This window comes from Acanthopagrus latus, chromosome 19, assembly GCF_904848185.1.
Source record: "Acanthopagrus latus isolate v.2019 chromosome 19, fAcaLat1.1, whole genome shotgun sequence".
Lineage (NCBI taxonomy): Eukaryota > Metazoa > Chordata > Actinopteri > Spariformes > Sparidae > Acanthopagrus > Acanthopagrus latus.
The window spans coordinates 5,234,025-5,247,301 of record NC_051057.1 but is presented as its reverse complement, the minus strand read 5'-3'; the positions used below and the strand labels follow the sequence as shown (position 1 = coordinate 5,247,301).

Below are 13,277 nucleotides of genomic sequence, written 5' to 3'. Positions count from 1 at the left end.
TGCTTTCATGTGTCAGTACATGCTCACACACGACCTCCCGCGAGGAACTCATATTCATCTCGCGCCATTTGGAAACCATTACGATCATTACCGACGCGTGCTTGTGTGTTTGTGTGTGTGTGTGTGTGTGTGTGTGTGTGTGTGTGTGTGTGTGTGTGTGTGTGTGTGTGTGCATAGGCAGGCGTCGGGGCCTGATGAGAGCAGTTAGCGGGGCTCCGCCTGGTGCATCATATTGACTCCCGGTGCAGTTATCACAGCACGGGTGTCGGAGGAGGCTGCAGTCGAGCGGTGATGGAAGGGCGGGGAGGAAGACAGTAAGGTCACTCAGAGAGTACAGCAGACGATGGATTTTATGCTTCCTTGCTGTTACACCCACTGGATTTATAAACTCACTTGTTAAGAGAGGTAAAGCTTGCTGCGGCTCCAGTGCTTTTTTTTTTTGGTCAAAGAGCACCAGTGGATGTTTTATGTAATGGGCATTTGTATTCTGGCCACAGGACGCAGCTGATCCCTGTTTTCCGCTGGCGGGCCTGGGCGAGGGCGGCCTCACATCATGTCCGCTCGCCCTTCTTTTTTTTTTTTTTATTTTACCTTAAATTCTTCTCACATCAGACGCATCATGCCGCCTTTTAACATATCTCAGGTCAGATAAATCCAGGTCTGAATCCAGCAGCAGTCTAGCCACTCATGCACTCGGAGCGGTATTTGAGGAACGGGATGCGGTATGAATTTTTAAACAGCCCACATCTGCGTCGAGGCTCCGGCAGCAGCATCATCATCCCTCCGACTCTTTGTGCCTTCGCTTGATCCAGCTTCCAAAAAAAAAATTCACCCTGCCAAGGTGTAGCTTTTCTGATATTCCAGATACGCTGCGATCTCCCCCCCTCCCTCGCAGACAGCATTAAAGTGATTCTAAGCTGTTTTTATTTTTCATGTATTTATTCCTCACCTGAGTAGGAATATAAATACGCCACTGCAAAACTCACAGAGCACTGGCTGAAAGGATCAGCGGAGTTACCTTCGCAGATATAACTCAGATTTCCTCCCTTGTTTTTCTTTTTTTTTTCTTTTTTTTTTTTTTTCTCTCCCTTATATCCAAACCTAATCCCACACCAAATAGAATTACCAGTGGGCAGGGTTGTAAAGATTTACTCAATAAATTGATCTCATAGCAAACAATAGCCCGCTGGATTAGCTGGATAAAAAAGTGAGATCAAACCCCAAGAAGAATCGAATCCACCTCTTCAGAATAAGAGGGATTTAGGGGTTTGAAACCAAAAGGGGAATTGGCTAATGTATTTTTAAATTGAAATACATGGAAATGAGGCTCTTTGTCCGCCATGTGTGACACAGCCTCCAGCTAATACCATTACCCAGGAGGCTGTGTTCTGCTGTCTGTGCTTTCTGACTCCATGATGGAGGTCAAAGCAGCAAAGCAGGAGCCCACAGCCTCAGGGTGTAGTTATTTAGTGTTGGCGTATTTATTACCTCCACCGCGCTTTCACCCCTGACTTTTATTTATGACATCACAAGAGTAACTACAGGCGTGACAGATACGTGGTTAGATGGGGCGGTGGCCTGAGGACGAGCTGAATCCGTGGTTTGGATATGGACGTACGATGTCCAGCACGAGATGATTCATCACTTCTTTTTGTTCAGTTTATCATTGCAGGCGTCAGGTCGGCTGCTCAACACTCACACGACAGCCAATCAAACGCTGGAGACTGAGGATGGCCGAAATGGTCACCTAAATCATCTTGTTTGCACCTTCAAGTCATTGGAAAGTAAATGTATATCATCTTTGCGTCTTGTGAAGTGACTTTGATCACAGTGAGCACAATGCATACATTCCTAAAACCTTTGTCATGAAGTGGTTTGGCGTGAAGGGTGACTTTGGCATCACTTCCTCATTCTGGGCAGTTTAACTGACCTGCAGCGGCAACATGACGCAATCACACTAACGCCACCTCAGCTTTGTCGTTATACCCATAACTCACAATCACAGTCATCATGATCTAATCTGCAAAGCTGGCCAACAACAAGTTTCTTTTGTTTCCCCCCCAAAATGTGCATCTGTAGTGCCTAGAACAGCACAGTTAATGTGCAGTTATAATATGCAGGCACTTGGTGAGGTCGATCGAATTTGTCATGAAGCAGAGAAGGTGTTCATTGTATCAATATTTAAACACAATCTGGATCTTTTTAACTCAATCCAGCTACTCCAGGACACGAACCAAACCCTGACCTGAGGCGTCAGAGTCCCACTTTTCGTGCCTCCTCCCCAGCCGGTACGAGGGTGTCGCACATTCCTCGATTGAAAAAGAAAATAATAATAATTCGCCAGCGCTTCCATGGAGTTCAACCGACTCGCCAACTACTACATCTACAACTGTGACTTCTTTGATTGGGGTCGCAAGTAGGAGCTGTTTCACTTTTAAAAAAGGGTCACAAAGGAAAGGGGTTGTGAATAGCAGGTCGGATGACTTGACTAGTGGAGCATGCCGGGAAGGCAGAAACAATCCCAGACACGAGGCTGACGAAGTTACTGAACGTTTCAGCTCACGACTGAACCTGGATCTCTGTCGCTGGCGAGTTCACCAAAAGATGTAGAGCATCCGAGAGAAGTGGACTGCCCAGCTGATCAGCAGAGACAGCAGGCTCCCTCTGCCTGATCAGTATGGCTCACTGCACCTCTGACTACAGTCCTCATCCATCTCATTACTGTCATCCCGGACAGTCAAATCTAAAAATGAAACCTGCGATGTAAAAATGGAACAAAGATGGCTTTGATTTTACTCTTTTAATATTAAAAAAAAAAAAAAAAGCACCACGGGTACTTGCTGTGCTTTTAAAATAAGAGAAGTGGTATATTTAAAAGAAAAAAGAAAAAAACCTCTCCCTGCTCATAATTCAACATTTTATTCTCTCCCAAAATTATATTCTTTTGAGAGCTTTTTCAGCCTCCGTGGATTACAATCACAAATTACCAGAAGCAGTCCCAGAGCCTGCAAAAGTAGAAAAAAAAAGAAGACTCAAACAGCTCGACACAATCATGTGTAATCACGCCCCACACTTCGCTGCGAAACGTCTGCAGCCAAAAAGTGCCGCGCAGAGTGATGACCCGTCGCCGCCGCGGCAATCTGCTCGTGTTCTGTAACAGCAAATGTTTAGCTCACACCCGGGCCGCGCCATCGCTCTCCGCCTCCCTGTGCATCTTTGCTCTTTGACTTGAATCAACAACATCACAAGTGCAGCAAATCCCGTCAGCAGCGTGAATCCTCTTTGTCATGGAGGTGTGAATATTTTGTTTTCTGCCTCTCTGTGTTTGTGCATAATTACGACTTGGCAGCGTGTCATTTATAATCTGAGAGGAGGATCGCTCACCACTTGTGGAAGCCGGAGCCAAAACAGCAGCTTTCCCTCTGTTGACATGTTTGTTTTGTCGCTTTCTTTTTTTTTTTTTTTTCCATAATCTGTGTCCGGTCCGGTCTCGTGGCGTTTCATTAAACGGGAGCAAACAGTTGCAGCGTCAACATTACAGCATCATTTCCCCCCCAAAAACAAATTTGACTGGGTGAAACATTAACAGTGTTATGATGTTTGTCATCACGTCAAAAAGCGACATGTTTCAGTGTTGCCATCTAAGCATATTCTGAACGTAAAACACATGTGAATAAATATCTATATATATCTATATATGAGTGTGTGTGTATGTATGTGTCATTTTCCCTATCATCTGTTTCATTGTCTGTTTTATTCTATTAACTAATACTGCCATTCACACTTTTTTTTTTTTGTTTATTTCCTTGTAATTGTGCTTTGGCCAGTGCCATGCCAATAAATCCTATTGAATTGAATTGAATTGAATTGAATTGAATTGAATTGAACTGAATTCTCAGTCCCACACTGGCTGCAGCAAATGTGGATTAGAGCACATCTTAAAACAGTCCCTAACAGATGCACATTTTCTCCCTGTGCCATGTTAGCTAAAAACTACGGCACCCTTATCTGCTTCCTGTTTTGTTCTGGGGGTCAGAATTGTTTTTTTTTTGTTTTTTTTTCAACCCAAAGCCACTCTTACACTAACCTCGACCAAGTCGTTGCACAAATTCAACAAGTTTAGTTCTGTGATTGCAAATGATGTCACGCTCACCCTTTGGAGCATCCGTTGTCTGGAGGGTTATTCCATTAGTCGTCATTTGTCGTTTCATTTGGGCGACTGGAGTTTCCCAGCTTTCACACATTAAGGGACCGGCAGATAAATGCATCCTAATCTTTGTTAATGGTGGGGTTAGGGTTAGGCTTCTCAATGAAGTGTTTATGAAATGATGCGCGAGATGCCTATAAAGTTTGTTTTTGATGAAATGGTTCAGCCATACAGATCAACACTGCTCCATAACGGAAAGCAACGCAACTAATGTATTAAGGCGTTTACCTCAGGTTGAGGGACTGTAACTATGGACGATTTATATAATAATAAATATCCATCACATCTACTCAAATTCAATTTTACCAGCTGGCTGCTTTTTCTTTCACTATTAGAATTACAATAAAACGGATGTCCCCAACTTGAAATGTATAAACCTGGTTTGTTTTCAGATGAATCTGGTCCATCAGCCAAGTATAAATTCAAGAGAATTATTATAATCAGATAAAACTCCTTTATGCACGGTTCAGTTGCCAGGATAAACTGTTGGCAATTAACGATTCTGTGGACCCGCCGATACGTTCACATGTGTACCTGTCACAGGCTTCAGACCATATTGAGCTTTTTACAATACGTGTCGTATCGTGTTCGCGACCTGGCCTCCGCATCGGGAGGTGGAGGGGATGGCGACGGAGTTACAGGCTCGCAGAGACAGTAAATTGCAGTTCAAGATTGCATTTCAGCCAGAGAACCAGACTAATCGTCTTCATATTTTCATGGATATTTGGTTGGCTGTCAATAATCAGTGCCTACATTACCCACGATGCAACTGGTAACTCGCAACCAGATTTGAGATTCAGGTGTATCCAGCGACTGCTTGTCCAATGACAGGACATGTCCCCCACGAGAAGTGTGGCTTGGACCCCGAAGACGCCAACGTTTCATATTTTCATCATCATCATATTTTCAGCCCAGTTGCCAGAATAAAATGTCTGCATTTCACATTGTCTGCAGACCACTTCAATCAGCATCCAATCAGTTTCATTTCTGTCACATCAGCACAACACAAATCATAATATGTTCATCGCATGGCGCAACAGATGGGTGAGACTGCTGCCAAATGAAGAAAACAACATTCAAGTGTTTCGACAATCATGAGGAGACATCGGTACAATTTCCTGCTGGGTTTGCTGACGACAGGAGTAGATATTTGTTTTAGCCAAAACATGATGGGTTTTTTTTTTTGTTTTTCTAGCCACTTGGGTTTTATGCCTCAACCTAGCCAGAGCATAATCAAACCATTGCCACAACATTGAACCCAAAGAAAGGTCGAGTTTAAACACAAAGAAGCGTAAAGTCTCAACATGTCTGTGTCAGTTAGCAGAAACCGCACAGCTGGAGGTCTCATCAGATCCCCAGCTCGGACTACAATAGACGGTGTTTCAGTGTTTCAGTGTTTCAGACCCACACACACTCAGGTTCACTGTGTCCTCCAGTTGGTTTGAGCTAAGCAATAATTCATATTTTCCTTTTTCTTTCCTTTAAAAAAAAAAAACAAAAAAAAACACACACACCTTGGAACACCTTGGATGACTGAACCAAAACAGCATGTTGCAAAAAAAAAAAAAAAAAAAGACTAGACAAGCTGTAGCGGGAAAATCAAACGGGTTTTTCTACGACTTCTCAGCTGTTTCAGCGGACCAGAGCAAAACTTCAAAAGACCTGAGTGATCAATAGGCCTCGTTTATGTTTCTTTCATGAGATGAAGCGAGTAGACTGTTTAGTATTAATGTATGGGTGCATATCAGGTTTGTCTGCATGGTCAGTTCTGTTTTCTACCCCGGGGGACGACGGGGACGACACCGGTGACCCGGGCACTCCCTGTCCGTCGAGGCGGACAGACGAGAAAATGCCATGATATCTAGGTATGTGGGGTTTTTTATCGCCGTGATGTGACCAAAAAGCTTTCAACAAAACCGTCAAAACAAAACAACCCCGTCTCATTACGGAAAGTTCCATGTGTAAAGTTGAGAAGTGATCCGGGGGGGGCTGTTGAAGAATCCGCCCACCCGTCCACATCCGGCGCCCCTTCCCCCCCGCTGCACCGTTTCCACGTGAAAACTGCTGTCTGTTTTCTCCACCCCCCACCCCCCCGCCCGCGCCTTTTCATGTCACCGTTTCAAAGATCCGACGACTCTCGCTTTCTCGCGCGCCCAGCTCACATTTGCATACGTATTTGCATTCGAAGACGTCGTGCTCATTTCCTCTAAATTTCCAGGAGACCAGCTGCTTCCCAAGCAGCGTCTCTTGCACAGCCTTGACACTGTTCCCATTCAAACTGCAGGACAAACACACACACACACACACACACACACAGCGGCTTTCATTTTCAAACAGGCCTCGCTGATAAGAAATGTGGGTAACAATGTGATGTCTGCATCAATAGGCCACTTCAGCCCAACATCCAAGAGTCACGTGGGATCAAACCCACATCAAAGCCTGGCCCATGCCACGACGAGAGCCGGGGCAACAATGGAACAATAATTAAAGCCACATGGATATTCAGCCGCCCACTGTCACTCACACACACACACACACACACACACACACAGACACACATGCTCGAGTCTCCTCCTCTTTGTCACAGAAATAGAAAGAGCACCGTTTGATGTCTGCCATGACAATACACCAACCCCTTTCCCAACCTTGACAAGCAGCTACCTGCCATACAATATGTAAGCAAGTCATTTTCATTCCATTTGAATGCGGTAAACACATCCAGACGCTCTCATCCTCCAAGAAGCCAGTCATTATTCGGGGCGAGGGGAAGGCTGCCACAGCCGGCGGTAACGCAACAGCAATATATAACAAAATGCCACAGCACTTCCAATGCACTGTTTAATTAGGCAATATACCAGAATACAGCTGTATTGATTCAGCCACATTTTATCCTTTCATGAATAGCCGGGCTCATTTACCTCATTTATTATGCAATTAATATCCAGAACGAGCTCGCTCTTTTTCTTTTTCTCTTTTTTTTTTCAACAGGAGGCCTTGATTAATGTTTGTGTTTTCTCTTGATGTGTCTGCTCTCTGCTCAGAGTGCGGAGGGATCATGTTAACTGTTTGAGGGGAGGCAGGGGGACGCTGACGTGACGCTCATGGAGTCAGATACGAAAACAGACGACGTCAGAGGGACGTGATGGATCAGTGACGACGTCTCATCAAGCGGGATCCCGCTGCTGAAAGCTAACGCTCGCGAATAACCATCGAAAAAATTCAAGGTAACTTCCCGGCTCATTAAAGGTGCAGTACGTAGACACTGAACAAACTGTCCACAGAGGAGGGCCCCATGTCCCACCGGACCATCTAGGTGCTGGGGACCTTATGGTTCATTTCAATTTCTTTCTCAGAACCACACAGTGCACCTTCAAACTCCAGTTAAAAGTTATTTAGCCGTTAACAAACAACGAAATGCTTCATAAACCAGTCATGAACAATCCAAGACATCGACCTGTGAACCAGTAATCCAATCCACGTGCTCTACACACTCACTGACTTTTATCAGCTCGTCAGCGCTCACACACACACACACACACACACGTCCTGTCTGGGCATTCAGGGGCACCGTGGCGAACGTGGCCATGCCGTCATGTGATTCATCAAGACAACCCACAGTTTCCTCCCCATAGCCAAACTACTTTCGCTGTTCTATACACAAAATGCATTTCTCTGCTTTATTTTCTATTTACTCAATAAAGGACTACACCTGTTGTTCAATCCACAACACCTTATAACAATGGCTGGATGGTCAGCTGGAGATACTAATTCACATGGAAGTCTGAAACATCTGAGGATATCTTTTTGAGTAATGAGAATAAAAAGAAAACGACATTTCCGGGGCTTTGGTCTGTGAGCTCACAGTGAAACATTAAAAAAAAAAAAAAGATGATGTTCTTCAGGGAACATACAAACGACATGTTGTCACTAAAGTGTGTCCCCCGCACTGCGGCTGGACATCTATCGGCGTTTTCCCCGATGAATGAGGGGAGTCTTCAGTTGAACGCAGCCAACACAGCGCGTCAAGTTTTTGGGATCACTTCAAGGTGTAGCTGCTGGAGGATTTTGAAGGTCACCGCACCTTGGAGGGGAAACCGGGTCAGTGTGGAAAGTTGTACCGTGAGAGCCCGTGACGTCTGCGGAGCTGCCACACGGGCACGACGCCCGGCGACATAAAGGCGCTTGTGCGTAATAACGCGGATACTTGTTGGAGTGGGTTGTGCTTAGAAACAGAACTCCCACAGCTTTTTTTTTTCTTTTTTTTCCGTTTTTTTTTTTTTTCTTTTTTTTGGTGGGGGAGAAGAGAAAAAAAAGAGAAAGAGAGAACGGGAGAAAAAAGGGGTCCCTTGTACCTCTTCGGGATCGACGTCCTCCTCGCTGTCAGTGGGTTCCGGCGCTTTCACGAACCACCACTGGATCTCCAAGTACACGGACGCGGTTCCGCTCTGGAACGCGCACGCCATTTCTATGTTTTGTCCCTCTTTAACCGTCATGTTGGAGGGCAGATCCGTGAAGCGACCTGCACATGAGAGATGGGGAGGAAGTGGAAGGAGGGAGGAGGAGGAGGAGGAGGAGGAGGGATATGATGGAGACAGTTATGTGATTTCTGCACGCAAAAGAAATGCCCATGAATTAATAACCCCGAATGGAGTGTGCTCGTGGGGACGGCAGCTGTGTTGGTGAGAGCAGGCGCTTGATAAAGGTGCGTTCTTGTTTTTAATTGAAGGAGAGAGCCCCCCCCTAACACCCACCCACCCACACACACACACACACACACACACACTCTCCCTCTCTCTGTCTCTCCCCACAGTCACAGATCTCGACGCGTCTTCATTGGGAATTTACATAACGCACCGGGGCTACATGATTCACTTATATCTATATCTTTAATCCCCCCCCCCCCCCCCTTTCCTCTCTCATCTCCATTGTTTGGGTGCCGCTCCGTTGCCCCCTCCTCGGACTCTCCGTGACCGCGATTAAATACTAAATAAACTTGACTGCGCCAGAAGGAGGGCGAAGCGCGGAGAAAGCACACGCAATAATAAATGAGTTTGGTTTGAGAGAGAGAGAGAGACTAAAAAAAAGAGAGAGATGGGGGGGCGCAGCCGAGAGGAGAGTGGAGGCGACGGTAGAGGAGAAAAGAGTGAGAATATTCAAACTTTGATCATTTCCATCACAACAGCGGTGTTCACACTGATCGCTCCTCAGTAATTTTCGTGGGGGGGGGGGGGGGGGGGGGACACATCCGTGAGGAGGAGGAGGAGGAGGAGGAGGATGAGGAGGGGGAGCACGGAGGCAGTTTTAAAGTGTTGCGCTCAGGCGGATGGAGGATGGAGGATGGAAGCAGGGCAGGCTCAACGCTTTCAGCACCGCGGACAGCCGCTGCTGCTGCATGCGGCTGTCCGCGGTGCTGAAACCCCCTGCAGCCGCTCGGCCACTTCTCCAAAGAAGTTCGATCCCCCCCTTTTTTTTCAAACAGACATCTCTACATTCTCTGGCGCAAATCGGAGGAGAGAGGAAAAACAAAAGCGCCCGCTCTCCTTCCGCACGCCAAACAATCACCAGTTGCATTTGTATGTGTGTGTGTGTGTGTGTGTGTGTGTGTGTGTGTGTGTCATCACGGGGTTAAAAACACACAACCTTCTCCATCCTCATCTTTTAAGCCTTTCCTGCTTGTCGCCCCCCTTCCATTCCTTCCTTCCTTCCTTCGCTCCGTTATGCACTTAAACATCTCATCTTTCCCCTTCCGACAAGCCTCCTTCTCTTTTTCCATAAAAAAAAAAAAAAAAAACGGCTGCGCACTTTTAACACTTTCTCCGACCGAGCTGCCTTCCGCCGCGCAGGGGCACCGGAGCCCGACACGATGCACTGAGAACGACTCTTTGTGAAAGAAATGAAATATATATATATATATATAACAACAATAAATGCAATTCTTACCTTCGAAGGAGAATCCCAATTGCACGCAAAATCCGGCTAAGAAAACAAATCCAACAGTATCGTGAGAGGTCCACATCATTCCAATGTAAGAGGGGTCGATTTGTATTTTTGTTTTTTTTTCTTTTACATCAGCCGAAAAGACGAATCCGTCCACACGCACAAAAAAAGAGAAGAGCCCTAACGCACCAGCAAAAAATCAAACAGTTGCTGGGCGAGTGTGTTGAAACGGAGATTGCCGAGGGTGTAACATGCTGCACAGCGAGAAAAACGAAAAATAAAAAAAAAAGAAGAAGAAGAAAAAAAAAAAGAAGAAGACTACAGCTTTGTCGCTGCCGAAGTTCCCGTTGTTTTTTTTTTTTTATTATTCCCCTCTTCTCTCCGTCTTCTCTGCAGGAGACACTGTCGACTGCTTGGCTGCGCTGAAGTCTGTGGAATAACCGGGGCTGCGGTGTTCGCGTGTGCGCTGCCGGAGAGACGTCAGTCTAGTGGATCACTGTGGCATCCACACACTCCACACCTCTGCAAATCTAGTCCTCATCCGGTCCCTTACTGTCACCTTGACCGCTTGATTTGAAAACGCGCCGCGCATTTTTTTTTTTCTGCGTCCGAAAGCAAGATAAGCGCACGGTTTTTTTTTGTTTTTTTGTTCGTTTTGTTTTGTTTTGTTTTTTTCTCCTGAGAGATTTGTATTCTGAAACGTCTGTATGCTTAGCGCCAGATGATGCGGAGTTTGTTTTCTGATGCTGTACTTTTCTTTTTTCTTTTCTTTACTCTTTTTTTTTGTTTGTTTTTTCCTCTTTATGACAGATGTGTTTTTAGAGGCCTCCTCACCACCAGGGCTGTTTGAAAGTAGAAGGACAGGAAACGTTGCCACCTCAGAGCCCTTATGTTTTTACAGTAATGAACAGGCGTGCGTATTTAGTGTGGGTGTGTCCAACCATCTTGATACTAATGCATCCAGGAGACACTCTTGACAGCCCGTCTCAGAGGCCATTAAATAACTCTGAGGCATCAGATGGGAGCGAACAGGGATGGAGATGGAGATGGAGATGGGTGTGGGGGGGGGGGGACCAGCGACCCGACAAGTGCCGGGCGAGCACAGCATGTCCCGAGTCATTAAGATAGAAGAGATCCTTGCTGGAGTGTTATGAGTCTCCTGGGCGGACCGAGAACACTTTGCCCTTTTGTTGCAACGGGCACAAATTGTGCCACTCCTAATATTTGCTCTTAATTGATTCAGAGGCCGATCAGGGATCAGCCTTTTGGGACGAGCACTCTCCTCTTCCATCAACTCAAGTGTCCGTGGGCTGAGGCGTTAGAGGGACCGGTCCAAAGTCATGTGGATAATCGCTGGTCCCCACTGTCCGCTGGTTCAGCGCGCACTCCCCACTGTAAAAAAAAAAAAAAAAAAAAAATCATCGATACATTAATAGTTGATCAAACTTAAGTAAATACTTTTGTCACAGTCACAAGTTGGAACAGATCATTATGATCATGTTTAAAAGGTTAATTAGACAAATGCATTATCTGGGGGTCCATTATAAAGTGGCAACACGTGTTTATAAAGCTTTACAGTTTCTTAATAAATGGGTTATAACGCATTTCATCATTAATAACAGGATGATGGCAAGTAAAGTTTAATTAACTACAAATGTAGCATTTATGTGTAGCGTTTGGAATGTAATGTAATTTTTGAAACACACAAGGTTGAAATGAAACAGACCGTGAATTTACGTGTTCAGTGTAAAATAACAGGACAAATCTATACTTGTGACTAACCATAACATTTGCAACATTGTACAAAATGTACTTTTCTGGGGTTAGAGGTTAGATTCCTCGGTTAGATTCGAGTGTGTTCAAGTTGTTGTCCGCTTGACAAACTTCCACTGCCACTTGTGATGCTGGTGTGCTCTGCTGGATGATACAGACCACAGCGAAGTTAGCCACGCGTTAACGCCATTCCAAATAACAGACAAATCTTATTAGCAGACTTCAGTTTAATCAAATGATATGCTTATTCATGTTGAATTATTTATTACAATCCTATTCAAAATCAGCACTGTGCCTGTGATTCTAACCGCGGTTATTTGTAATATAACAGTGTTTGATTGTTTCTAATGTATGTATGCACACATACCCTCTTTCAAACATTAAAACAATAAAAAAACAAGAGAATTATGTCAAATTCAAGTAAAAAAATGGATTCTATTTTTAGAAAAGTGCTTGTTTTTTCACAAGTCATTTATGTTCTGGTATTTTACAGCATCTTTGGCACCCCCCTGCTGCCAGAATAATACTGTTCATTTATGAGGTTTTTTTTTTTTTCTTTTTTTTTTTTTACAGTGTAGCACTTGTTTTAAGAAGATGGTTTGATAGCAATCAAAGTGTCTTTGCAGTCGATCCATCCAAGAGACAGGCTTAAAATGGTGTTATAAGACATGTGTGTTCATATTCGCACACATACTGTAGTGGTTTTCCGTACTGAAGCTTTTTGATTTACATGTCACATGATGCTTCCACAGGTTTGAGTTAGATTAATCAAGTTATGGTCTTTATTTAGTGTGAAATTCCCTCTTTGTACTTCCTTGGAAAGTGTTTCCTCGCCGGCCTGACATGGAGGATTGGTCACAAAGCGGCACCGCGCTAGCTTCACCTCAACCGTATATGTCTTGCCTGAAAAATAAGGTCAGTGTATTCTGTCGCTCATTAATATTTCAATCATGATGGCCAGTGTGGGCAGGAGGATCAATTACAGCAACCAATAACCCTATAAATGTAGTTACAGGCATGTCAATGCTATTGTTAAGGTGCACTTGACAAAATGTAAATCTATCCTTTAATTTTCAATCAGTAGTTTGACCTTCCAGCTATACGGCAGAAAAAAAACAAAAAAAACAAAGCCAATTCGGTAATTAAGCGCTCGGCTGCGGCCTTTTTCCCTAAGCAGTCTTCCTTGACCTCGGCGGGAAACGTTGCTAGGCGGAGGAGAGATGTGACGGAGACTTCAAAAGGAATGAAGGAGCCCAGCTGCAGCGCTGTCCGATCGTGCTTACACTAAAGGCTGCGAGGAATTATTTATCTTTCCCTTCGTGAAGGACGCTCCTGTGTGTCCTACAGGGGATAAGAAAAG

The 13,277-nt window shown here is 44.9% G+C and overlaps 1 protein-coding gene across 1 annotated transcript in view; it reads right to left on the bottom strand.

Moving 5' to 3' along the window:
• Positions 1–10,788, bottom strand: part of vstm2a (V-set and transmembrane domain containing 2A) — an 81,764-nt gene extending 70,976 nt beyond the window's left edge. Inside the window, exons 1-2 of the mRNA XM_037078380.1 lie at positions 10,148–10,788; positions 8,560–8,726 (exon numbers count right to left, since the gene is read on the bottom strand). Of these exons, the coding sequence (XP_036934275.1) occupies positions 8,560–8,726; positions 10,148–10,226 (246 nt within the window). The 5' untranslated portion in view covers positions 10,227–10,788. The remainder of the gene's footprint in view (positions 1–8,559; positions 8,727–10,147) is intronic.
• Between the last annotated feature and the right edge of the window lie 2,489 nt (positions 10,789–13,277).